Source organism: Ranitomeya imitator, chromosome 4 (assembly GCF_032444005.1).
Source record: "Ranitomeya imitator isolate aRanImi1 chromosome 4, aRanImi1.pri, whole genome shotgun sequence".
Lineage (NCBI taxonomy): Eukaryota > Metazoa > Chordata > Amphibia > Anura > Dendrobatidae > Ranitomeya > Ranitomeya imitator.
Genome location: NC_091285.1, coordinates 199,808,755 through 199,833,164, shown reverse-complemented (window position 1 = coordinate 199,833,164; position 24,410 = coordinate 199,808,755). Strand labels below are relative to the sequence as shown.

The following is a 24,410-nucleotide window of genomic DNA, read 5'->3' as shown; positions in this document are numbered from 1 at the left end:
ATACACACATCACACACTCTCCTCTGTGGTGCAGGGGCGGCTGATGTCCATGTGCAGCTCTTCAGTTTCTCCTGCTCACAGCTCTGCACTGTCCGGCACCTCCCCCGTCTCTCCTTCTCTGCCGGGATAACAGATAAGAGCAGGAGAAGCTGGAGCTCCGTGCACACACAGGCCGGTATGCGGAGTCTGACCTTTCATCTTGATTGCTGCTGGCTCTCTCCTTCAGAGTGGCAGCGCCGCACAGGAGCCTGCTCCTCACATACCCCTGCAGCCTACATGTCGGCTGCTGGCGGGATGACGCCACCGCGCACTACAGGTGGCGCTATGTCTTGCAATCACTGCTACTGCTAGTCCTCCGGCGGCCCTGTGCAGCTGCTTAGGCACCGGCCCGGGGGGCATATGCATTCCTGCCACCTGGGCCAGTCCGCGCCTGTCGGGGGCTTATCTACAGCATTCCAGAATGCTGTAGATAAGCCCCTGATGCTGGTGGGCTTAGCTCATCTTCGATTTTGGGGGTGACAGCTTCCCTTTTACTGTCACCCATTTCAGTAGTAACTGAGTTGCAGCACCTGAGAATAGCTGCTAAAGATGGTGAGAAGAATATGGGAGATATAATTTCATGTCAATCATTTGTATCCTATCTAGGATGGGATTATAACCCCCCCTCTAGCATTCAACCGTATAAGAACACCTTGCTCAGCAGAGGGGTCAAGCTTCAAAATGCTATGAGTGACAGATCTCACACCATGAGCCAGCTAAGCTGAGAACAAAAGTCTTGCTTGCCATGTGGGTTTCATGTGGTTTAACTTCTTTGTTCAACAGCTATGTTTTCATAAGGAGAATATGGACTTCTCATATGTTTTGGCCACACACGTTACATTTTCGAGATCTCTTGAACTGGCCAAATGTCTTCCAGGGTCTCAATCCATTCTAGAACCACAGGGTGGAGAAATGGCTATTAGGAACCAGATAGCAAAGATGTCTTTAGTCTCAAAGTGCAGTATGGACCCGGACGGATCTGACGGTGTCAAAACTGCCACGCAAGGACTGTCCATTAAGTAGTTATGAACCATCTTTGGTTTTGGAGTTTTTAGTTGCTAGAGGCAAGGGAAGGGGATTTAGGTTCAGGGGAGTGACCCAAAGAAGATAAAAGCTAGTGTAAGGCCATGTGCTCTCTCTCTCTATTATGCATGTGGTCCACTTCGAAAGGGGGGTAATGTCGAGCAATATTCTGTGAAAAACCTAGGAACCAGCTGGCAGCCCATGCCTCCTGCAACCCAGTGCACACATGGTCGAATATCAACCCAGTAGTTGACATGAACCGTCTGCTTATATCTTTTGTGCTACATTATCTGTATTTTCATATCTCACCACTGTATATGCAAAACCATTATGTATATTGTGTATTGTCTAGTTTGCCCTTAAGACGATACAATCTAAAATTTAAACTTGCGCTGCTATTTCATCTCGATCCAGGAATCTACACTTCTGTTTCTCGGCTTAACTTTCCATACTACCAGGGCTGATTTCTGGCCCGATAAAATCCTGTCAACGGGCGTCCTACTGGGCTGGCAGAGCTCTGTTTCACTGGTGCTAGTGAAAGGGGCCTCTCAGCCTGTAAGGATTGTGAGCGAGTGTGGTGCCACATCAGTGACTGCATGAGCCACATACTTTCACTCCCCTGCCTCCCTCGACCCGTATGGACAGGAGGTGTCTGTGTAAAACTATACCAAGCTGATCTGATGTATCCTCATCACGTTAGTGAAAGTAGGGAAACCATATTATGCTCTCCTTCTGATGTAATAGTGACATTAGGCGGGGTGGCAAGGTGCGGGTTCATCACATGTGGTCGCAGCAGTGTGATTCTATGTTATCGCTATGGTGCCATCTGCCACAAGCGGTGGCAGTGGTGGGATTCTGTGTGATCTCTCTGGTGCCATCTTTCACAGAGAGGTCATTTTTAGTCCCAGATAGGGTTGAGTGAAACGGATCGTTCATTTTCAAAAGTCGCTGACTTTTGGCACAGTCGGGTTCCATGTGTGGGGTCGGCCATGCGGTACGCGACTTTCGCGCCAAAGTCGCATTTCAATGACGCGAAAAGCGCCATTTCTCAGCCAATGAAGGTGGACGCAGAGTGTGGGCAGCGTGATGACATAGGTCCTGATCCCCACCACCTTACAGAAGGGCATTGCAGTGATTGGCTTGCTGTCTGCGGCGTCACAGGGGCTATAAAAGGGCGTTCCCACCGACCGCCATGTTACTGCTGCTGATCTGAGCATAGGGAGAGGTTGCTGCCGCTTCGTCAGAAGCAGGGATAGCGTTAGGCAGGGTCCATTAACCCCCAAACCGCTTGTGCTGTAGCGATTTCCACTGTCCAGCACCACCTTTTGTTTGCAGGGACAGTGGAAGCTACATTTTTTTCCTCAACGCTGTAGCTCATTGGGCTGCCCTAGAAGGCTCCCTGATAGCTGCATTGCTGTGTGTACGCCACTGTGCAAACCAACTGCTTTTTTCAAAGCACAAATCCTGTTGTTCCTTCCTTTCTGCACAGCTATCTTGTTTGTTTGTCCACACTTTTGATTTAATTTGTGCAGCAGTCCACTCCTTGTTATTGCTGCCTGCCATAGCTTGCTGAGATTACTGCAGGGAGATAGTAATTGTAGGACAGTCCCTGTTTTTTTTTATTTTTTTTTTATTTTGGTTTTTAAATTCTCCCTGAAAAAAAATAAACAGTGGGAGATTAATCTTGGCATTTGTGCTTGAGTGCCAGTCGTGTGTGCCATCTCTCTCCAATTGTGGGGCACAGAAAGCCTAGTGTCTATAATCCTTTTATTTTTTTTTTAATTCTCCCTAAAAAAAAAGTAGTGGGAGAATAAGATTGGCATTTCTGCTAGAGTGCCAGTCCTGTGTGTGCCATCTCTCTCCAATTTTGGGGCACAGAAAGCCTAGTGTGTAATACTGGCCCTGATTTCTTGGCAATTCTCCCTAACAAAAAAAAGTAGTGGGAGATTAAGATTGGCATTTCTGCTAGAGTGCCAGTCCTGTGTGTGCCATCTCTCTCCAATTTTGGGGCACAGAAGGCCTAGTGTGTAATACTGGGCCTGATTTCTTGGCAATTCTCCCTAACAAAAAAAAGTAGTGGGAGATTAAGATTGGCATTTCTGCTAGAGTGCCAGTCCTGTGTGTGCCATCTCTCTCCAATTTTGGGACACAGAAGGCCTAGTGTGTAATACTAGGCCTGATTTCTTGGCAATTCTCCCTAACAAAAAAAAGTAGTGGGAGATTAAGATTGGCATTTCTGCTAGAGTGCCAGTCCTGTGTGTGCCATCTCTCTCCAATTTTGGGGCACAGAAAGCCTAGTGTGTAATACTGGGCCTGATTTCTTGACAATTCTCCCAGAAACAAAAAAAAGGGGGAGATTAAGATTGGCATTTGTGCTTGAGTGACAGTCCTGCGTGTGTGGCATCTCTCTCAAATTGTGGGCCACAAAAAGCCTAGTGTCTGTTTTTTTTTATTTTGGTTTTTAAGTTCTCCCTGAAAGCAAAAAATATAGTGGGAGATTAATATTGGCATTTGTGCTTCAGTGCAAGTCGTGTGTGCCATCTCTCTCAAATTGTTGGCCACAGAAAGCCTAGTGTCTGTTTTTTTTTTTTTTTTTTAAATTCTCCCTGAAAATAGTGGGAGATTAATATTGGCATTTGTGCTTCAGTGCCAGTCCTGCGTGTGTGGCATCTGTCTCATTTTGTGCCACAGAAAACCGAGTGTGTAACATTGTGCCTGATTTTCCTTGCAGTCTCACCCACCTATAAAGGGATATCTAAATCCTACAGAAGTTTGAGTTCACCTTGTAAGTTGTTTTACAGTAACAAATACCGTTACTTTGGTTACGTTTTTAAAACAATGAAGAAGTCTGGTGGAAGAGGTCGTGGCCGTGGGCGTTCATTGCCAGCTGGTAATGATGGTAGTGGTGGTGGAGCATCAGGTGGTCGAGGGAAAAACAATATAGCACCTAAGTCTCGAGCTGTGGAGCCAGGTTCGTCGTCTGGCTACACAAGGCCTCGAACGCTCCCTTTTCTGGGAGTAGGAAAACCGCTTTTAAAGCCGGAGCAGCAAGAGCAAGTTTTGGCTTTCCTTGCTGACTCAGCCTCTAGCTCTTTTGCCTCCTTTTCTGAAACTGGTAAATGTAAAAGCAGTGTGTCGTTAGTGGATGTTCATGCTCAGGGACAAGTCGCTCCATTGTCCTGTTCAGCAAAAACAACAACAGAGAAGGAAGCGTCAGGCGACACAACGGGTTACTCCATGGAGCTCTTTACACATACCATTCCTGGGTTAGAAAGTGAAACAGTTAACAGGCCATGCCCATTACAAGTTGAATCCGACATGGAGTGCACAGATGCACAGCCACAGCCAGATTACTATGCTGCTCCTTTGACTCAGACCACCACATTGCCCTCGCAGTGTACTGATCCAGAATCAGACCCTGATGAGACGATGGTGCCCCGTCACAAACGCTATACCACTGCCTTACACGGTAACACAGACGAAGTTGCACATGAGATAGAAGAGGAGGTCATAGATGACCCAGTTGTTGACCCCGATTGGCAGCCATTGGGGGAACAGGGTGCAGGCGGCAGTAGTTCTGAAGCGGAGGAGGAGGGGCCGCAGCAGGCATCAACATCGCAACAGGTTCCATCTGCCGGGCCCGTATCTGGCCCAAAACGCGTGGCAAAGCCAAAACCAGTTGGAGGACAGCGTGGCCATCCGGTTAAAGAAGCTCAGTCTGCAATGCCTGAAAAGGTATCCGATGCTAGAAAGAGTGCAGTCTGGCATTTTTTTAAACAACATCCAATTTATCAGCGCAAAGTCATCTGTCAAAAATGTTCAACTACCTTAAGCAGAGGTCAAAATCTGAAAAGTCTAAATACAAGTTGCTTGCATAGACATTTAACCACCATACATTTGCAAGCCTGGACTAACTACCAAACGTCCCTTAAGGTTGTAGCACCCTCGGCCAATGAAGCTAGTCAGCAACGCTACATCCCTTCCGTCACTGTAAGGCCACCATTTTCCGCACCACCTGCAGTATCTGTGCAGGTTTCGTTGCCAGGCCAAAGCAGTCAGGGTCAGGGAATCACCAGTTTCGTAGAAGGAAACACTGCATCTAGGGCACCGGCAAGAATACCGTCTCCAACCGTCTCTCAGTCTGCCATGTCCACCGGCACCCCCGCTAGTTCCACGATCTCCAGCTCTCCAGTCCAGCTCATCCTACAAGAGACTCTTGTTAGAAAAAGGAAGTACTCTTCCTCGCATCCGCGTACACAGGGTTTTAACGCCCACATAGCTAGACTAATCTCGTTAGAGATGATGCCCTACCGGTTAGTTGAAAGCGAAGCTTTCAAAGCCCTGATGGACTACACTGAACCACGCTACGAGCTACCCAGTCGACACTTTTTTTCGAGAAAAGCCATCCCAGCCCTCCACCAGCATGTTAAAGAGCGCATCGTCCATGCATTCAGGCAATCTGTGAGTACAAAGGTGCACCTGACAACAGATGCATGGATCAGTAGGCATGGCCAGGGACGTTACGTGTCCATCACGGCACACTGGGTGAATGTGGTGGATGCAGGGTCTACAGGGGACAGCAATATTGGGACAGTTCTGCCTAGCCCACAGTCTAGGAAACAGTTGGCTGTAGCCGTTCACCCCCCTCCTCCTCGTCCTCCTGCAGAAGCGAGAGCTCGTCCACAGACCGCAGTCGCACAACCACTCCATCCGCAGCTGCCACTGTTGCACACCAGGTGTCCCATTATGGGGCAGCTACTGGCAAGCGTCAGCAGGCTGTATTGGCCATGAAGTGTTTGGGCGACAACAGACACACCACGGAAGTTCTGTCCGAGTTCTTGCAGAAAGAAACGCAGTCGTGGCTGGGCACTGTAGATCTTGAGGCAGGCAAGGTAATGAGTGATAACGGAAGGAATTTCATGGCTGCCATCTCCCTTTTCCAACTGAAACACATTCCTTGCCTGGCTCACACCTTAAACCTGGTGGTGCAGTGCTTCCTGTAAAGTTATCCGGGGTTATCCGACCTGCTCCTCAAAGTGCGCGGACTTTGCTCGCATATCCGCCGTTCGCCCGTACACTCCAGCCGTAAGCAGACCTATCAGCGGTCTTTGAACCTTCCCCAGCATCGCCTAATCATAGACATTGCAACAAGGTGGAACTCAACACTGCACATGCTTCAGAGACTGTGCGAACAGAGGCAGGCTGTTATGTATTTGTGGGAGGATACACATACACGGGCAGGCAGTAGGATGACAGACATGGAGTTGTCAGGTGTGCAGTGGTAGAAGGTACAAGACATGTGTCAAGTCCTTCAGTGTTTTGAGGAATGCATACGGCTGGTAAGTGCAGACAACGCCATAATAAGCATGAGCATCCCCCTAATGCATCTGCTGATGCAAAGTTTGATGCACATAAAGGAGCAGGCGTCTGCAGCAGAGGAAGATGAAAGCCTTGATGGCAGTCAGCCATTGTCTGGTCAGGGCAGTGTACAGGACGAGGTAGCGGGCGAACAGGAGGAGAAGGACGAGGAGAATGATGGGGATGAGTATTTTTTTAATGAGGAAGCTTCTCCGGGGCCACTGGAAATTGGTGGCGTGGCAAGGCCGGGTTCTGTTTTTTTGAGGGACATAAGTGACGTAGATTTGCCTGAAACTGCCCCTCAACCCAGCACAACCGCAGATTTGACAACTGGAACTTTGGCCCACATGGCGGATTATGCCTTACGTATCCTCAAAAGGGACACACGCATTATTAAAATGATGACCGATGACGATTACTGGTTGGCCTGCCTCCTTGATCCTCGCTATAAAGGCAAATTGCAAAATATTATGCCACATGAGAACTTGGAACAAATATTAGCAACCAAACAATCAACTCTTGTTGTCCGTTTGATTCAGGCATTCCCAGCACACAGCGCCGGTGATCGTTCTCACACGAGCTGCAGGGGGCAGCAGACCAGAGGTGTTAGAGGTGCACAAATCAGAAGTGGCGTTGGACAGAGGGGTTTTCTGACCAGGTTGTGTAGTGATTTTGCTATGACCGCAGACAGGACAGGTACTGTAGCATCAATTGAAAGTGACAGAAGACAACATTTGTCCAGTATGGTTACTAACTATTTTTCATCCCTTATCGATGTTCTCCCTCAACCGTCATACCCATTTGATTACTGGGCATCCAAATTAGACACCTGGCCAGAATTGGCAGAATATGCATTGCAGGAGCTTGCTTGCCCAGCAGCTAGTGTGCTATCAGAAAGAGTATTCAGTGCTGCTGGTTCAATATTAACCGAAAAAAAGGACTCGTCTGGCTACCCAAAATGTTGATGATCTAACCTTCATTAAAATGAACCACAACTGGATTTCAAATTATTTTGCCCCACCTTTCACGGCTGACACCTAGATTTCCAATGAAAAGGTCTTGCTTCTGGACTGCTCTGACTGAGTTTTCCAATCTCGTAATTTGCAGCAGCTGTTTGTCCAGCATACGACATGTTTACACCACCCTAAATGGCCAAACTCCCCCCACGGGGCCGTGGTCTCGCCACTTGGCGCAAGCACCCGTGAGAGTGCCGTTTGTTTGAAGAGGTGGGTGTGCACGCTTTTGGTCGACGGCACTGCCACTGGGTCCCTCATAGTACAATAAAGTGTCTCTGGCGGTGGTGGCACGCAACCAACATCAGACACACCGTTGTAACATGAGGGGCCCTGGGCCTGTACCGCCGGCCACAAGACAGTTTCCCCCCCACCAGCTCAAACAGTGCTCTACGATTTGCAAAATTATCTCTCACAGCTCCAGCAATGTTTAGTCTATGCGCTGACATCCTTCAATGCCTGGCACTGAGAATACCAATGTGTTGACATGTATGATGCTACTTAAAATAGTCTGGGGCAGTGTTCTATATTTACACCAGTAAATACTTTGCGCCAAATTACTAGGTCAGAAACACAGCAGAGGAGCCCACCCCTGTACCTAAGTATGCCACCCTTTTGTTTTTTGGTTTTGTTGTATTGCGAGACATTAACATCTATTTATTTTTTGGGAGTACTAACTGTCAGACACTCATTACAATCGGCCTCTGCTGACAACACCAATGTTGCCTGTGTACCCCTGCAAGATAATTCCAAGTGCATAGAGCCTACTTTTGTTATGTTAGGCCTACTAAGCCTGTCTGCGGTCCCTCCTTCCAATAGTCCTCCACTGACCAGACCAATGCTGCCTGTGTACCCCTGGAAGCTATTTTAAAGTGCCTACAGTCTACTTTTGTTATGTTAGGCCTACTAAGCCTGTCTGCGGTTCCTCCTTCCAATAGTCCTCCACTGACCACACCACTGCTGCCCGTGTACCCCTGGAAGCTATTTTAAAGTGTCTACAGCCTACTTTTGTTATGTTAGGCCTACTAAGCCTGTCTGCGGTCCCTCCTTCCAATAGTCCTCCACTGACCACACCACTGCTGCCCGTGTACCCCTGGAACCTATTTTAAATTGCATAGAGCATCCATTCTTTATTTGTATGCGTACTAAGTCTGTCTGCGGTCCATAATTGAAATTGTCCTCCACTGACCAGAGCAATGCTGCCTGTGTACCCCTGTAAACTTTTTTAAACTGCATTGAGCCAAATTTTTTGTTTAAGGCCTACTACCTGTGTCTGTCTGCGCCACTCAATACAGCTGTCCTCCTCTGAAAAAAGCTGAGCGTCAATAGTCTGGTTTTCAGCCTATAGGAATTTGAAAACTGCATTGGGGCTACTACTTCGGTAGGGCCTACTAACGGTGTCTGCCGCTCCAAGGTGTTCTCCAGGTTGCCTCTCCATAGCTTCGATCTTCTAGCTCTCGTTCAGTAGTTGTTGAAACAATACTGCATTAGGCCTACAAGTTGGATCTGGGTTGTAGAGACGGTGTCTGCCGCTCCAACGTGTTCTCCAGGTTGCCTCTCCATAGCTTCAATCTTCATGCTCGTGTTAAGTAGTTGTTGAAACAACACTGCATTAGGCCTACAAGTTGTGTCTGGGTTGTAGAGACGGTGTCTGCCGCTCCAAGGTGCTCTCCAGGTTGCCTCTCCATAGCTTCAATCTTCATGCTCGTGTTAAGTAGTTGTTGAAACAACACTGCATTAGGCCTACAAGTTGGGTCTGGGTTGTAGAGACGGTGTCTTCCGCTCCAAGGTGTTCTCCAGGTTGCCTTTCCTGAGCTTCTATCTTCAGGCTCTTGTTAAATAGTTGTTAAATGGAACAACTGCATTTGGCCTACTAGTTGGGTTGGGTTGACTCTATTGACCTGGGTATTCGGGGGGGCAATATCTCTCAGCGCCTCTCCCAATTAGAATCCCGATGGATCTGGACACTTGGTACAGTCCATCCCCGTGGTCTTAATGAGCACTTCAATTTCTCATCCTTCCTGTGATTTCCTCCTGCTGCACATTTGTGTGGGACATTGCTTGTATTTAGTTTTTGTTGTTTTTAGTAATTGTTCTTTTGTTTTATTTTATTAACATTTGCATATTTATATTTAGGTCTTGTTGTGCTTTTCTTTCCTACTGGTGGTGTGATATGCCGATATAGACATGTGGATGAGTTTAGTCCTTGGATTTTGTTTACTACACCGTTGGTCGTCTCTACTGAAGATGCATGGACTTTATCATGAATAGCCCCGGTTTAGCGTGAAGGACATCATGGACTGAATGCCACAATACATGATATGACTACAAGTTGCTTTTTGCCTATATATATGAACCATTATCTGGTTGTGGATATTATTGCAGCTGTTCTTTGCGCTACATATGGATCAATATAGTGTCGATTGTATATGACCTTATGTGTGTAACTCTTTCTGAGGTTTTTCTTAGTGAGAAATTTCCTGTCACTTAGTATTTATGTATTTATTATTTCTTTATGTATTTATTTGTTTGTGTGTAATTTGATTTGCGGTTTTTCCTAGTGAGAAATTTCTTGTCACTTGATATTTAGATATTTAGCCTTATTTGCCACATGTCCTTATCTGTCTATGTCTATTTGTGTTATATTTCTTACATCACTGTCGCTTTAGCCGGGATCTTGGTTTTTTCCCTATTTCAATATGGAGTTTTCATTTGCAGCATGCCTTTGCGCATGCGCGGTTTTTCTCCTGTTGTGCCTTGGCACTGTGGTTGCGCCGCTACGCGCTCGTCGCTGGGAGACACAGGGCCCTGTGCCGACCCGGTGTACGGCATCGTGCGGCGCACCCGCCGGTATCTGGTACGGCGGTGACATTACCGCTTGATTTTGTTATCACTTAGTGATTTAGGTTATTGGTTTCTTAGTAACCACATTTTACTTCCGGTTGCAGGGGCTTTCTACTTCCGGTTTTAGCAGTTATAAAGATGCACATCCGACCTTTCTGTATATTCCCCCTGAGGAAGGTTTATAACCGAAACGTGCGTTGGGGAGGGCGCACGGACCCTGAATCTGGTTTACCTGCTTGCCCTATTTGAGGTAATGTGTATGTATTCACGATACTGATTTACTTGGGCCTTTGGTCTGGCTATGTGGATGTATGATGGTACTAGTATTTTTCAGCATAGCAGTATGGGCTTTACAGCCCACTATGCACATTTATGGGTTAAACTATGATCCCGGCTCCGTGCGTCCCTTATATGCTCTTTCAGTGGTGTCCTTGCACACCCTGCGGTATTGAGCCTCACCTGTTCCCTTGAATGGTATGTTTTATATATATATATACATTTTTGTGCAATAATAAAGTTGATTTTTATATGTCTTTATTTGGGTCTCTTGGTCGTTTTTCTGGGTCTGTATTGACCCATATTTCTCTTGTTCTATTTTTGATAGCGACTTACCCTTATCTATGCATTAGTCCTTCTGGCATGGCATTTTTATTTGGATTATTCGATTGATAAATTTCATTTATTGCTATGCATATCTTTTTTGTGTGCTTGGTTTCTTACTAGTTGTGTTGGGGCCTACTAATAGTGTCTGCCGCTCCTTGCTGTTCTCCTGGTTTCCTGTCCTGAAATTCCATTTTCAGGCTCTCGTTAAGTAGTTGTTAATGTTAGACTGCATTTGGCCTACTAGTTGGGTTGGGGCCTACTATCGGTGTCTGCCGCTCCTTGCTGTTCTCCTCCACTGAACAAAGCTGTGCCGCCTGTTTACTACTATTGCCAATTTTGAACTGCATTTAGACTACTTACTGATTTGGGCCTACTCTCTGTGTCAGCCTCTCATTACAGTTGTCCTCCACTGAACAAAGCAATGCCCCCTGGTTAGTCCTGTTACCAATTTTGAACTGCATTTAGCCCACTTTATTCTTTGGGCCTATATCTGTGTTTCCTCCTCATCCTGGCCATTGCCCAGCCAGTGATAGATGAGTCTGCTGGTACACTGACCCATAACGCAACATTCCCTGTGCACACTACACAGCAAGATTGTGACCCTGCTGAAAGTCAGGTTCCTCTTCCCGCATACCATACCACCTTACACGGGGACAAAGAGGAAGGTGCAGATGAAAGTGCAGGTTCCTTCATCAGGTGGGGGAGGAATACTCGTTGGCGACGTCACTGGCACAGGGCCCCTCATAGTACGCAAAAGTGTCGCTGCCGGTGGGAGGCGCCCCCGCCGTGCAAACACACCGCCGTACTTTGAGGGGCCCTGTGCCAGTGCCAATGCCAACGAGTGGGCCCCCCCTGCTTGCTCCGGATCACAGCACTTCCAAAGTTGAAATAATTACCTCTCCCTGCTCCACTGCCGTGACGTGGTCCAGATTTCCTGGGCCCACTAAATACTTGAACCAGCCCTACCCCCCCACAACTTTAGCCAAATGACCCCCAATTTCCAATGCCTTACTATTATTATAAGGTAAATTAAGATTGACAAGCTTCAGTAACAAGAATGGATGTTTTTGCCATTAAAATGGGCACTGTACATGTTTTCCTGGCCTCCACTCACTGCCGACTCTGCTCCCCCATTGACTTGCATTGGGTTTCGTGTTTCGGTCGATCCCCGACTTTTTGCGATAATCGGCCGATTCCACTCGACTCGAATGTTGAGATAGTCGGGTTTCGCGAAACCCGACTCGACCCTAAAAAACTAAAAGTCGCTCAACTCTAGTCCCAGACAACACGTTTAACAGCTTTCCTAAATTTTCTATGCTTCTTTTTTAAGATAACTTACTCTTTATATTTCAAAGCCAGTTCTGCAAAATATCCTCTTCTCTTCTTGTATTCCTGGTCACCAAATCCCTATTACAATGAGACAAGAGATTAGACATTTACACTACTGTACCAATTTATTTAGCTAGGTGTTTGGAATGCTATATATTTATGATGAACTGAACACTATAATATATATAATACACATAAAAACACATATAATATTCTTAAATATATACAAGTGCTGCTGACTAAATTAGAGCTGTAATCATCAACATTATCAGAAATAAACACTTGAAATAGATCACTCTGTAATGACTCTATACAATATATGAGTTTCACTTTTTGTATTGAAGAACTGAAATAAATTAACTTTTTGATGATATTCTAACTTAGTGAGAAGCACTTGTATATGCATATGTAATTGTAATCTCATACCAATGTTATAACATTGTATAATAGTCAATTTCTATAACATTTGATAAATTAGAAAAATTTCAGCTGTATAATATACATATACCGTATATAGTTGTGTGAAACAGTGTGTACCCCCTTCCTGATTTCCTACTCTTTTGCATATTTGTCACACTTAGATATTTAAGATCACCAAACAAATTGAAATATTAGACTAAGATAACACAAGTAACCACAAAATGCAGTTTTTAAATGAAGGTGTTTATTGTTGTGAGTTCTGTTTTTGGGCTCCCTCTGGTGGTTACTGATGGTACTGGGTGATTTGTGTTCTGCTGTCTCTGGTGTCCACCTGTTCTATTAGGATTTGGGAGTTTCCTATTTAACCGGGCTTTCTTGTCATTTCCCCGCCGGCTATCAAGGTTATCAGAGTGTTTTGTTTCCTCAGCTTCTGGCTTCAGTAATCTTCAGGACAAGCTAAGTTTTTGATTTTCTTGTTCCACGTTTTGCTTTATTTTTGTCTTGTCCAGCTTGCATATAATTGTTTCTTTGCTGCTGGTTGCTCTAGCGGGCTGTAATTACTCCTCATGTTCCATGAGTTGGAACATGAGTTCAAGTAATTACAGGATGGTTTTTTGAAGGGTTTTTTGCTGACCGCGCAGTTTACTTTTGTATCCTCTGCTATCTAGTTTTAGCGGGCCTCATTTTGCTGAATCTGTTTTCATACTGTGTATGTGCCTTCCTCTCATTTCACCGTCATTATATGTGGGGGGCTGCTATTTCTGTGGGGTATTTCTCTGGAGGCAAGAGAGGTCTGTGTTTCTTCTAATAGGGGAAGTTAGATCTTCGGCTGGTGCGAGACGTCTAGGATCAACGTAGGCACGTTCCCCGGCTATTGTTATTTGTGTGTTCAGGTTTAGGGTCGCGGTCAGCTCAGGTTCCATCACCCTAGAGCTCGTTGGTGCTTGTCCTTTTGTGATTCCCTGCCATTGGAATCATGACAGTTTATCATTAAGGGAAAAAGAAACCCAAACCTACAGGGACCTGTTTGAAAAAGTAATTGCTCCCCCCCCCCTCTAAAACATAAGTTAGCCGTGCTTTAACACATTTTGGGGAACCTGAGTTCAAATTACTGCCACACATGTTCTCAATCAAGAAATCACTTAAATAGGACCTGCCTGACAAAGTTAAGCATCCCAACAAATCCTCAAAAGCTAGACATAATGATGCAATCCAAAGAAATTCTGGAAAAAAATGAGAAACAAAGTAATTGAGATCTATCAAGTATTTATAAAGCTTTGGGACTCCACCGAACCACAGTGAAAGCCATTATTCACAAATAGTAAACCTATGGAACAGTGGTGAACCTTCCCAGGAGTGGCCAGCCGACCAATATTAGCCCAAGTTCAAAGTGATGACTCATCCAGGAGGTAACAAAAGACCCCACAACAACCTCAAAAGAACTGCAGGCCTCATTTGCCTCAGTTGAGATCAGTGTTCATAACTTCACCATAAAAAAGAGACTTAGCAAAAAATGGCCTGCATGGCAGAGTTCCAAGCCGAAAACCACTCCTAAGCAATATGAATATAAAGGATTGTCTCAGTTTTGCCAGAAAACATCTTGATGATCCATAAGGCATTTGGGAGAATACTCTGTGGAATGACAAGACTAAAGTTGAACTTTTTGGAAAGTGTATGTCCTATTACATGTAGTGTAGAAATAGCACAGCATTTCAGAAAAGGAACATCATGCCAACAGTAAAATATGGTGGTGGTAGTGTGATGTGTGGGGCTAATTTGCTGCTTCAGATCCTGGTAGACTTGCTGTAGTAAATGGAACCTTGAATTCTGTTGTCTACTAAAGTATTCTGAAGGAGAATTTCTGGCCATCTGTTCATGACCTCAAGTTGAAGTGCACTTGGGTTATGCAGCAGGATAGTAATTCAAAACACACTAGCAAGTCCACCTCTGAATGGCTTAAAAAATAAAAAAATAAAAAAAAATACTTTAGAGTGGCCTAGTCGAAGTCCTGACCATAATCCGATTGAAAAGATGTGGCATGATCTTAAAAACTTTGTTCATGCTCAGAAACTCAACAATTCTGCAAAGATGAGTGGGCCAAAATTCCTCCAGAGCATTGTAAAAGACTCATTGCCAGTTATCGCAAATGCTTGTTTACAGTTGTTGCTGCTAAGGGTAGCCCAACCAGTTATTAGATTTAGGGGACAATCACTTTTTCACACAGGGCCCTTTAGGTTTGGATTTCTTTTTCCCTTAATAATACAGATCTTAATACAAAAACTGCATTTTGCGTTTACTTGTGTTATCTTTGTCTAATATTTAAATTTGTTTGGTGATCTGAAACATTTAAGTGTGACAAACATGCAAAAGATTAAGAAATCAGGAATGGCACAAACCATTTTTTCACAGAACTGTATATATAAAAAATAGTGGCACAACACAAAAAATGTAACCACTTCGGGTGCAGGGCCACGCCACAAGGGCAATTAAAATCATTTTTGTACTTTGATAAGTATGTATTGGAGTGCTGCTATATATATATATATATATATATATATATATATATATATATATATATATATATATATATATAATATATATATATATATGATCTCTATAATACAACGCTGGGAGCGTCACTCTGTCCGAAGCCTCTATAGACTGCGCAAGCGCAAGCGCCGGCGCAGTCTGGGCCTCACAGAGCGACGCTCCCGGGAGATCGCGGTGTGCGTTCACACTGAACACACACCGCGATCTCCACCGCAGAAGCAGGGACCGCCAGCAGGGTGAGTATCGGCCTATATTCACCTGTCCCCGTTCCATCGCTGAGCGGCGCCATCTTCCCGGTCTTCGGTCTGTGGCCTTCAGTTCAGAGGGCGCGATGACGCGCTTAATGCGCGCCGGCGCCACCCTCTGACTGAATAGTCACGGCCAGGAGACCGGGAAGATGGCGGCGCTCAGCGATGGAACGGGGACAGACAGGTGAGTATAGTGAGTGCTGGGGGGGCCTGAGCTGGCGGCGATACCGGCACCTGACCCCCACAGCGCGCCGGTGTCCCCGCCTGCTCAGGCCCCCCAGCACTCGGCGCCGAGCGGGTCAGAGGCAGTATGGGGACGCAGGATGGAGCAGCACATAAGGATGGGGACGCAGGATGGAGCAGCACATAAGGATGGGGACGCAGGATGCAGCAGCACATAAGAATGGGGACGCAGGATGGAGGAGCACATAAGGATGGGGACGCAGGATGGAGCAGCACATAAGGATGGGGACGCAGGATGGAGCAGCACATAAGGATGGGGACGCAGGATGGAGCAGGACTGTTGTGAGTTCTGTTTTTGGGCTCCCTCTGGTGGTTACTGATGGTACTGGGTGATTTGTGTTCTGCTGTCTCTGGTGTCCACCTGTTCTATTAGGATTTGGGAGTTTCCTATTTAACCGGGCTTTCTTGTCATTTCCCCGCCGGCTATCAAGGTTATCAGAGTGTTTTGTTACCTCAGCTTCTGGCTTCAGTAATCTTCAGGACAAGCTAACTTTTGATTTTCTTGTTCCACGTTTTGCTTTATTTTTGTCTTGTCCAGCTTGCATATAATTGTCTCTTTGCTGCTGGTTGCTTTAGTGGGCTGTAATTGCTCCTCATGTTCCATGAGTTGGAACATGAGTTCAAGTAATTACAGGATGGTTTTTTGAAGGGTTTTTTGCTGACCGCGCAGTTTACTTTTGTATCCTCTGCTGTCTGGTTTTGGCGGGCCTCGTTTTGCTGAGTCTGTTTTCATACTGTGTATGTGCCTTCCTCTCATTTCACCGTCATTATATGTGGGGGGCTGCTATTTCTGTGGGGTATTTCTCTGGAGGCAAGGGAGGTCTGTGTTTCTTCTAGTGGGGGAGGTTGGATCTTCGGCTGGTGCGAGACATCTGGGATCAACGTAGGCACGTTCCCCGGCTATTGTTATTTGTGTGTTCAGGTTTAGGGTCGCGGTCAGCTCGGGTTCCATCACCCTAGAGCTCGTTGGTGCTTGTCCTTTTGTGATTCCCTGCCATTGGAATCATGACAGTATAAAGTAGGAGGAAAAGTAGTCTGAGGAAGTTTTTTTTTTTTTCTCTCCTCTGAGGTTGCTGCCTAGCCTTAATTGCAGCCAGGCTGATTTTTTTTTTTTTCCTCCTCTTAATCCTTGAATGGCTCTGACCTTAGCTGTTTATCATGGACATCCAGAGTTTAGCTTCCAGCTTGAATAATCTTGCTGCTAAGGTTCAAAATATACAAGATTTTGTTGTACATGCTCCTATGTCTGAACCTAGAATTCCTATTCCAGAGTTCTTTGCTGGAGATAGATCTAGTTTTCTGAATTTTAGGAACAATTGCAAGCTGTTCCTTTCTTTGAAATCTCGCTCTTCTGGAGACCCTGCTCAGCAGGTTAAGATTATTATATCTTTCCTGCGGGGTGACCCTCAAAATTGGGCATTTGCATTGGCACCAGGGGATCCTGTGTTGCTTAATGTGGATGCGTTTTTTCTGGCATTGGGTTTGCTCTATGAGGAACCTAACCAGGAGATTCAGGCTGAAAAAGCTTTATTAGCTCTCTCTCAGGGGCAAGATGAAGCAGAAATATATTGTCAAAAATTTCGGAAATGGTCAGTGCTTACTCAGTGGAATGAGTGCGCCCTGGCTGCAAAGTTCAGAGATGGCCTTTCTGAGGCCATTAAAGATGTTATGGTGGGGTTCCCTGCGCCTACGGGTCTGAATGAGTCTATGACTATGGCTATTCAGATTGATCGGCGTTTACGGGAGCGCAAACCTGTGCACCATTTGGCGGTGTCTTCTGAACAGGCACTTGAGACAATGCAATGTGATAGAGTTCAGTCTAGAAGTGAACGGCAAAACTATAGGCGGAAAAATGGGTTGTGCTTTTATTGTGGTGATTCAGCTCATGTTATATCAGCATGCTCTAAACGCACAAAAAAGGTTGATAAGTCTGTTGCCATTAGTACGTTACAGTCTAAGTTCATTCTGTCTGTGACTCTGATTTGCTCATTATCATCCATTTCCGTCGATGCCTATGTAGATTCAGGCGCTGCCCTGAGTCTTATGGATTGGTCATTTGCCAAGCGATGTGGGTTTAGTCTTGAGCCTCTGGAAGTCCCTATTCCTTTGAAGGGAATTGACTCTACACCTTTAGCTATGAATAAACCTCAGTACTGGACACAAGTGACCATGCGTATGACTCCCGTTCATCAGGAGGTGATTCGCTTCCTGGTATTGTATAATTTACATGATGTTCTAGTACTTGGTCTGCCATGGTTACAAACTCATAATCCAGTCCTTGACTGGAAAACAATGTCTGTGTTAAGCTGGGGATGTCAGGGGGTTCATGATGATGCACCTCCGATTTCTATCGCTTCATCTACTCCTTCTGAGGTTCCTGTATTTTTGTCTGATTATCGGGATGTTTTTGAGGAGCCTAAGCTCAGTTCGCTTCCTCCTCACAGGGATTGCGATTGTGCTATAGATTTAATTCCTGGTAGTAAATTTCCTAAAGGTCGTTTGTTCAATCTGTCAGTGCCAGAACATACTGCTATGCGGGATTATGTTAAGGAGTCCTTGGAAAAGGGACATATCCGTCCATCTTCGTCCCCTTAGGGAGCAGGTTTTTTTTTCGTGGCCAAAAAAGATGGGTCCTTGAGGCCTTGTATAGATTATCGTCTTTTGAATAAGATTACCGTAAAATATCAGTATCCTTTGCCTTTGTTGACTGATTTGTTTGCTCGCATTAAGGGGGCTAAATGGTTCACTAAGATTGATCTTTGGGGTGCGTATAATCTTATACGAATAAAGCAAGGTGATGAGTGGAAAACCGCATTTAATACGCCTGAGGGCCATTTTGAGTATTTGGTAATGCCTTTCGGACTTTCTAATGCTCCTTCAGTCTTCCAGTCCTTTATGCACGATATTTTCCGTGAATATCTGGATAAATTTATGATTGTGTATTTGGATGATATTTTGGTTTTTTCTGATGACTGGGAGTCTCATGTTCAGCAGGTCAGGAAGGTGTTTCAGGTCCTGCGGGCTAATTCCTTGTTTGTAAAGGGCTCAAAGTGTCTCTTTGGAGTCCAGAAGATTTCTTTCTTGGGGTATATTTTTTCCCCTTCTACTATTGAGATGGATCCCGTCAAGGTTCGGGCTATTTGTGACTGGACGCAGCCTGCATCTCTTAACAGTCTGCAGAAGTTTTTAGGCTTTGCTAATTTCTATCGTCGTTTTATAACTAATTTTTCTAGTGTTGTTAAGCCTTTGACGGATTTGACTAAAAAGGGTGCTGATGTTGCTGATTGGTCTCCTGCGGCTGTGGAGGCCTTTCGGGAACTTAAACGCCGGTTTTCTTCTGCTCCTGTGTTGCGTCAGCCTGATGTTTCGCTTCCTTTCCAAGTTGAGGGTGATGCTTCCGAGATTGGAGCGGGGGCGGTTTTGTCACAGAGAAGCTCCGATTGCTCGGTGATGAAGCCATGTGCGTTCTTTTCTAGAAAATTTTCGCCCTCTGAGCGGAATTATGATGTGGGTAATCGGGAACTTTTGGCCATGAAGTGGGCATTTGAGGAGTGGCGTCATTGGCTGGAGGGTGCTAGACATCGTGTGGTGGTCTTGACTGATCACAAAAATCTGATTTACCTTGAGTCTGCCAGGCGTCTGAATCCTAGACAGGCTCGTTGGTCACTGTTTTTCTCTCGTTTCAATTTTGTGGTTTCATACCTGCCAGGTTCAAAGAATGTGAAGGCGGATGCTCTTTCTAGGAGTTTTGTGCCTGACTCCCCTGGAAATTCTGAGCCCACTGGTATCCTTAGGGATGGGGTGATTTTGTCGGCCGTCTTCCCAGACTTGCGACGTGCTTTGCAGGAGTTTCAGGCGGGTAAACCTGATCGTTGTCCGCCTGAGAGACTGTTTGTTCCGGATAGTTGGACCAGTAGAGTCATCTCCGAGGTCCATTCTTCTGCGTTGGCAGGTCATCCTGGAATATTTGGTACTAGAGACTTGGTGGCCAGGTCTTTTTGGTGGCCTTCCTTGTCGAGGGATGTGCGTTCTTTTGTGCAGTCTTGTGAGGTTTGTGCTCGGGCTAAGCCTTGCTGTTCTCGAGCCAGTGGATTGTTGTCACCTTTGCCTATCCCGAAGAGGCCTTGGACGCACATTTCCATGGACTTTATTTCGGATCTCCCTGTCTCTCAAAAAATGTCTGTCATCAGGGTTGTGTGTGACCGCTTTTCTAAAATGGCTCATCTTGTACCCTTGCCTAAGTTGCCTTCCTCCTCTGAGTTGGTCCCTCTGTTTTTCCAGAACGTGGTTCGTTTGCATGGGATTCCGGAGAACATCGTTTCTGACAGGGGATCCCAGTTTGTGTCTAGATTTTGGCGGACGTTCTGTGCTAAGATGGGCATTGATTTGTCCTTTTCCTCTGCATTCCATCCTCAGACGAATGGCCAGACGGAGCGAACTAATCAGACCTTGGAAAGTTATTTGAGGTGTTTTGTTTCTGCTGATCAGGATGACTGGGTTACCTTTTTGCCGCTGGCCGAGTTTGCCCTTAATAATCGGGCTAGTTCTGCTACCTTGGTTTCTTCTTTCTTTTGTAATTCGGGGTTTCATCCTCGTTTTTCCTCTGGTCAGGTGGAGCCTTCTGATTACCCTGGAGTGGACATGGTGGTGGATGGGTTGCATCGGATTTGGAGTCAAGTGGTGGACAATTTGAAGTTGTCCCAGGAGAAGGCTCAGCAGTTTGCTAATCGCCGTCGCCGCGTGGGTCCTCGACTTCGTGTTGGGGACTTGGTGTGGTTGTCTTCTCGTTTTGTTCCTATGAAGGTCTCTTCTCCTAAGTTCAAGCCTCGGTTCATCGGTCCTTATAGGATCTTGGAAATTCTTAACCCTGTGTCGTTTCGTTTGGATCTCCCGGCATCGTTTGCTATTCATAATGTGTTCCATCGGACGTTATTGCGGAGGTATGAGGTACCTGTTGTTCCTTCGCTTGAGCCTCCTGCTCCGGTGCTGGTGGAGGGAGAATTGGAGTATGTTGTGGAGAAGATCTTGGATTCTCGTGTTTCCAGACGGAAACTCCAATATTTGGTCAAGTGGAAGGGTTATGGTCAGGAGGATAATTCTTGGGTGGTTGCCTCTGATGTTCATGCTGATGATTTGGTCCGCGCTTTTCATAGGGCTCATCCTGGTCGCTCTGGTGGTTCTCGTGAGGGTTCGGTGACCCCTCCTCAAGGGGGGGGGGTACTGTTGTGAGTTCTGTTTTTGGGCTCCCTCTGGTGGTTACTGATGGTACTGGGTGATTTGTGTTCTGCTGTCTCTGGTGTCCACCTGTTCTATTAGGATTTGGGAGTTTCCTATTTAACCGGGCTTTCTTGTCATTTCCCCGCCGGCTATCAAGGTTATCAGACTGTTTTGTTACCTCAGCTTCTGGCTTCAGTAATCTTCAGGACAAGCTAAGTTTTGATTTTCTTGTTCCACGTTTTGCTTTATTTTTGTCTTGTCCAGCTTGCATATAATTGTCTCTTTGCTGCTGGTTGCTTTAGTGGGCTGTAATTGCTCCTCATGTTCCATGAGTTGGAACATGAGTTCAAGTAATTACAGGATGGTTTTTTGAAGGGTTTTTTGCTGACCGCGCAGTTTACTGTTGTATCCTCTGCTGTCTGGTTTTGGCGGGCCTCGTTTTGCTGAGTCTGTTTTCATACTGTGTATGTGCCTTCCTCTCATTTCACCGTCATTATATGTGGGGGGCTGCTATTTCTGTGGGGTATTTCTCTGGAGGCAAGGGAGGTCTGTGTTTCTTCTAGTGGGGGAGGTTGGATCTTCGGCTGGTGCGAGACGTCTGGGATCAACGTAGGCACGTTCCCCGGCTATTGTTATTTGTGTGTTCAGGTTTAGTGTCGCGGTCAGCTCGGGTTCCATCACCCTAGAGCTCGTTGGTGCTTGTCCTTTTGTGATTCCCTGCCATTGGAATCATGACACAGCACATAAGGATGGGGACGCAGGATGGAGCAGCACATAAGGATGGGGACGCAGGATGCAGCAGCACATAAGGATGGGGACGCAGGATGGAGCAGCACATAAGGATGGGGACGCAGGATGGAGCAGCACATAAGGATGGTGACGCAGGATGGAGCAGCACATAACAGGATGGGGACGCAGGATGCAGCATGAACATAAGGATGGGGACGCAGGATGGGAGCAGCACATAAGGATGGGGACGCAGGATGGAGCAGCACATAACAGGATGGGGACGCAGGATGGAGCAGCACATAATGATGGGGACGCAGGATGGGAGCAGCACATAAGGATGGGGACGCAGGATGGAGCAGCACATAAGGATGGGGACGCAGGATGGAGCAGCACATAAGGATGGGGAGCAGCACATAACAGGATGGGGACGCAGGATGGAGCAGCACATAAGGATGGAGACGCAGGATGGGAGCAGCACATAAGGATGGGGACGCAGGATGGAGCAGCACATAACAGGATGGGGACGCAGGATGGAGCAGCACATAAGGATGGGGACGCAGGATGGGAGCAGCACATAAGGATGGGGACGCAGGATGGAGCAGCACATAAGGATGGGGACGCAGGATGGAGCAGCACATAAGGATGGGGACGCAGGATGCAGCATGAACATAAGGATGGGGACGCAGGATGCAGCATGAACATAAGGATGGGGACGCAGGATGCAGCATGAACATAAGGATGGGGACGCAGGATGCAGCATGAACATAAGGATGGGGACGCAGGATGCAGCAGCACATAAGGATGGGGACGCAGGATGCAGCATGAACATAAGGATGGGGACGCAGGATGGGAGCAGCACATAAGGATGGGGACGCAGGATGCAGCAGCACATAAGGATGGGGACGCAGGATGCAGCATGAACATAAGGATGGGGACGCAGGATGGGAGCAGCACATAAGGATGGGGACGCAGGATGCAGCAGCACATAAGGATGGGGACGCAGGATGCAGCAGCACATAAGGATGGGGACGCAGGATGCAGCATGAACATAAGGATGGGGACGCAGGATGCAGCAGCACATAAGGATGGGGACGCAGGATGCAGCAGTACATAAGGATGGGGACGCAGGATGGAGCAGCACATAAGGATGGGGACGCAGGATGCAGCAGCACATAAGGATGGGGATGCCGGATGCAGCAGCACATAAGGATGGGGACGCAGGATGCAGCAGCACGTAAGGATGGGGACGCAGGATGCAGCAGCACATAAGGATGGGGACGCAGGATGCAGCAGCACATAAGGATGGGGACGCAGGATGGAGCAGCACATAAGGATGGGGACGCAGGATGGGAGCAGCACATAAGGATGGGGACGCAGGATGGAGCAGCACATAAGGATGGGGACGCAGGATGCAGCAGCACATAAGGATGGGGACGCAGGATGCAGCACATAAGGATGGGGACGCAGGATGCAGCAGCACATAAGGATGGGGACGCAGGATGGAGCAGCGCATGACAGGATGGGGACGCATGATGGAGCAGCGCATGACAGGATGGGGACGCAGGATGGAGCAGCGCATGACAGGATGGGGACGCAGGATGGGAGCAGCGCATGACAGGATGTGGACGCAGGATGGAGCAGCACATACCATGATGGAGACAATATACCAATATAAATGCTCGCCACCCGGGCGTAGAACGGGTTCAATAGCTAGTATATATATATATATATACAGTGGGGCAAAAAAGTATTTAGTCAGTCAGCAATAGTGCAAGTTCCACCACTTAAAAAGATGAGAGGCGTCTGTAATTTACATCATAGGTAGACCTCAACTATGGGAGACAAACTGAGAAAAAAAAATCCAGAAAATCACATTGTCTGTTTTTTTAACATTTTATTTGCATATTATGGTGGAAAATAAGTATTTGGTCAGAAACAAAATTTCATCTCAATACTTTGTAATATATCCTTTGTTGGCAATGACAGAGGTCAAACGTTTTCTGTAAGTCTTCACAAGGTTGCCACACACTGTTGTTGGTATGTTGGCCCATTCCACCATGCAGATCTCCTATAGAGCAGTGATGTTTTTGGCTTTTCGCTTGGCAACACGGACTTTCAACTCCCTCCAAAGGTTTTCTATAGGGTTGAGATCTGGAGACTGGCTAGGCCACTCCAGGACCTTGAAATGCTTCTTACGAAGCCACTCCTTCGTTGCCCTGGCAGTGTGCTTTGGATCATTGTCATGTTGAAAGACCCAGCCACGTCTCATCTTCAATGCCCTTGCTGATGGAAGGAGGTTTGCACTCAAAATCTCACGATACATGGCCCCATTCATTCTTTCATGTACCCGGATCAGTCGTCCTGGCCCCTTTGCAGAGAAACAGCCCCAAAGCATGATGTTTCCACCACCATGCTTTACAGTAGGTATGGTGTTTGATGGATGCAACTCAGTATTCTTTTTCCTCCAAACACGACAAGTTGTGTTTCTACCAAACAGTTCCAGTTTCATCAGACCATAGGACATTCTCCCAAAACTCCTCTGGATCATCCAAATGCTCTCTAGCAAACTTCAGACGGGCCCGGACATGTACTGGCTTAAGCAGTGGGACACGTCTGGCACTGCAAGATCTGAGTCCATGGTGGCGTAGCGTGTTACTTATGGTAGGCCTTGTTACATTGGTCCCAGCTCTCTGCAGTTCATTCACTAGGTCCCCCCGCGTGGTTCTGGGATTTTTGCTCACCGTTCTTGTGATCATTCTGACCCCACGGGGTGGGATTTTGCGTGGAGCCCCAG

General features: G+C 46.6%; 1 protein-coding gene across 1 annotated transcript in view; it reads right to left on the bottom strand.

Moving 5' to 3' along the window:
- Positions 1 to 24,410, bottom strand: part of LOC138674028 (tyrosine 3-monooxygenase-like) — a 263,471-nt gene that overhangs the window by 104,954 nt on the left and 134,107 nt on the right. The window contains exon 5 of the mRNA XM_069762003.1: positions 12,220 to 12,287. Within this exon, the coding sequence (XP_069618104.1) occupies positions 12,220 to 12,287 (68 nt within the window). The remainder of the gene's footprint in view (positions 1 to 12,219; positions 12,288 to 24,410) is intronic.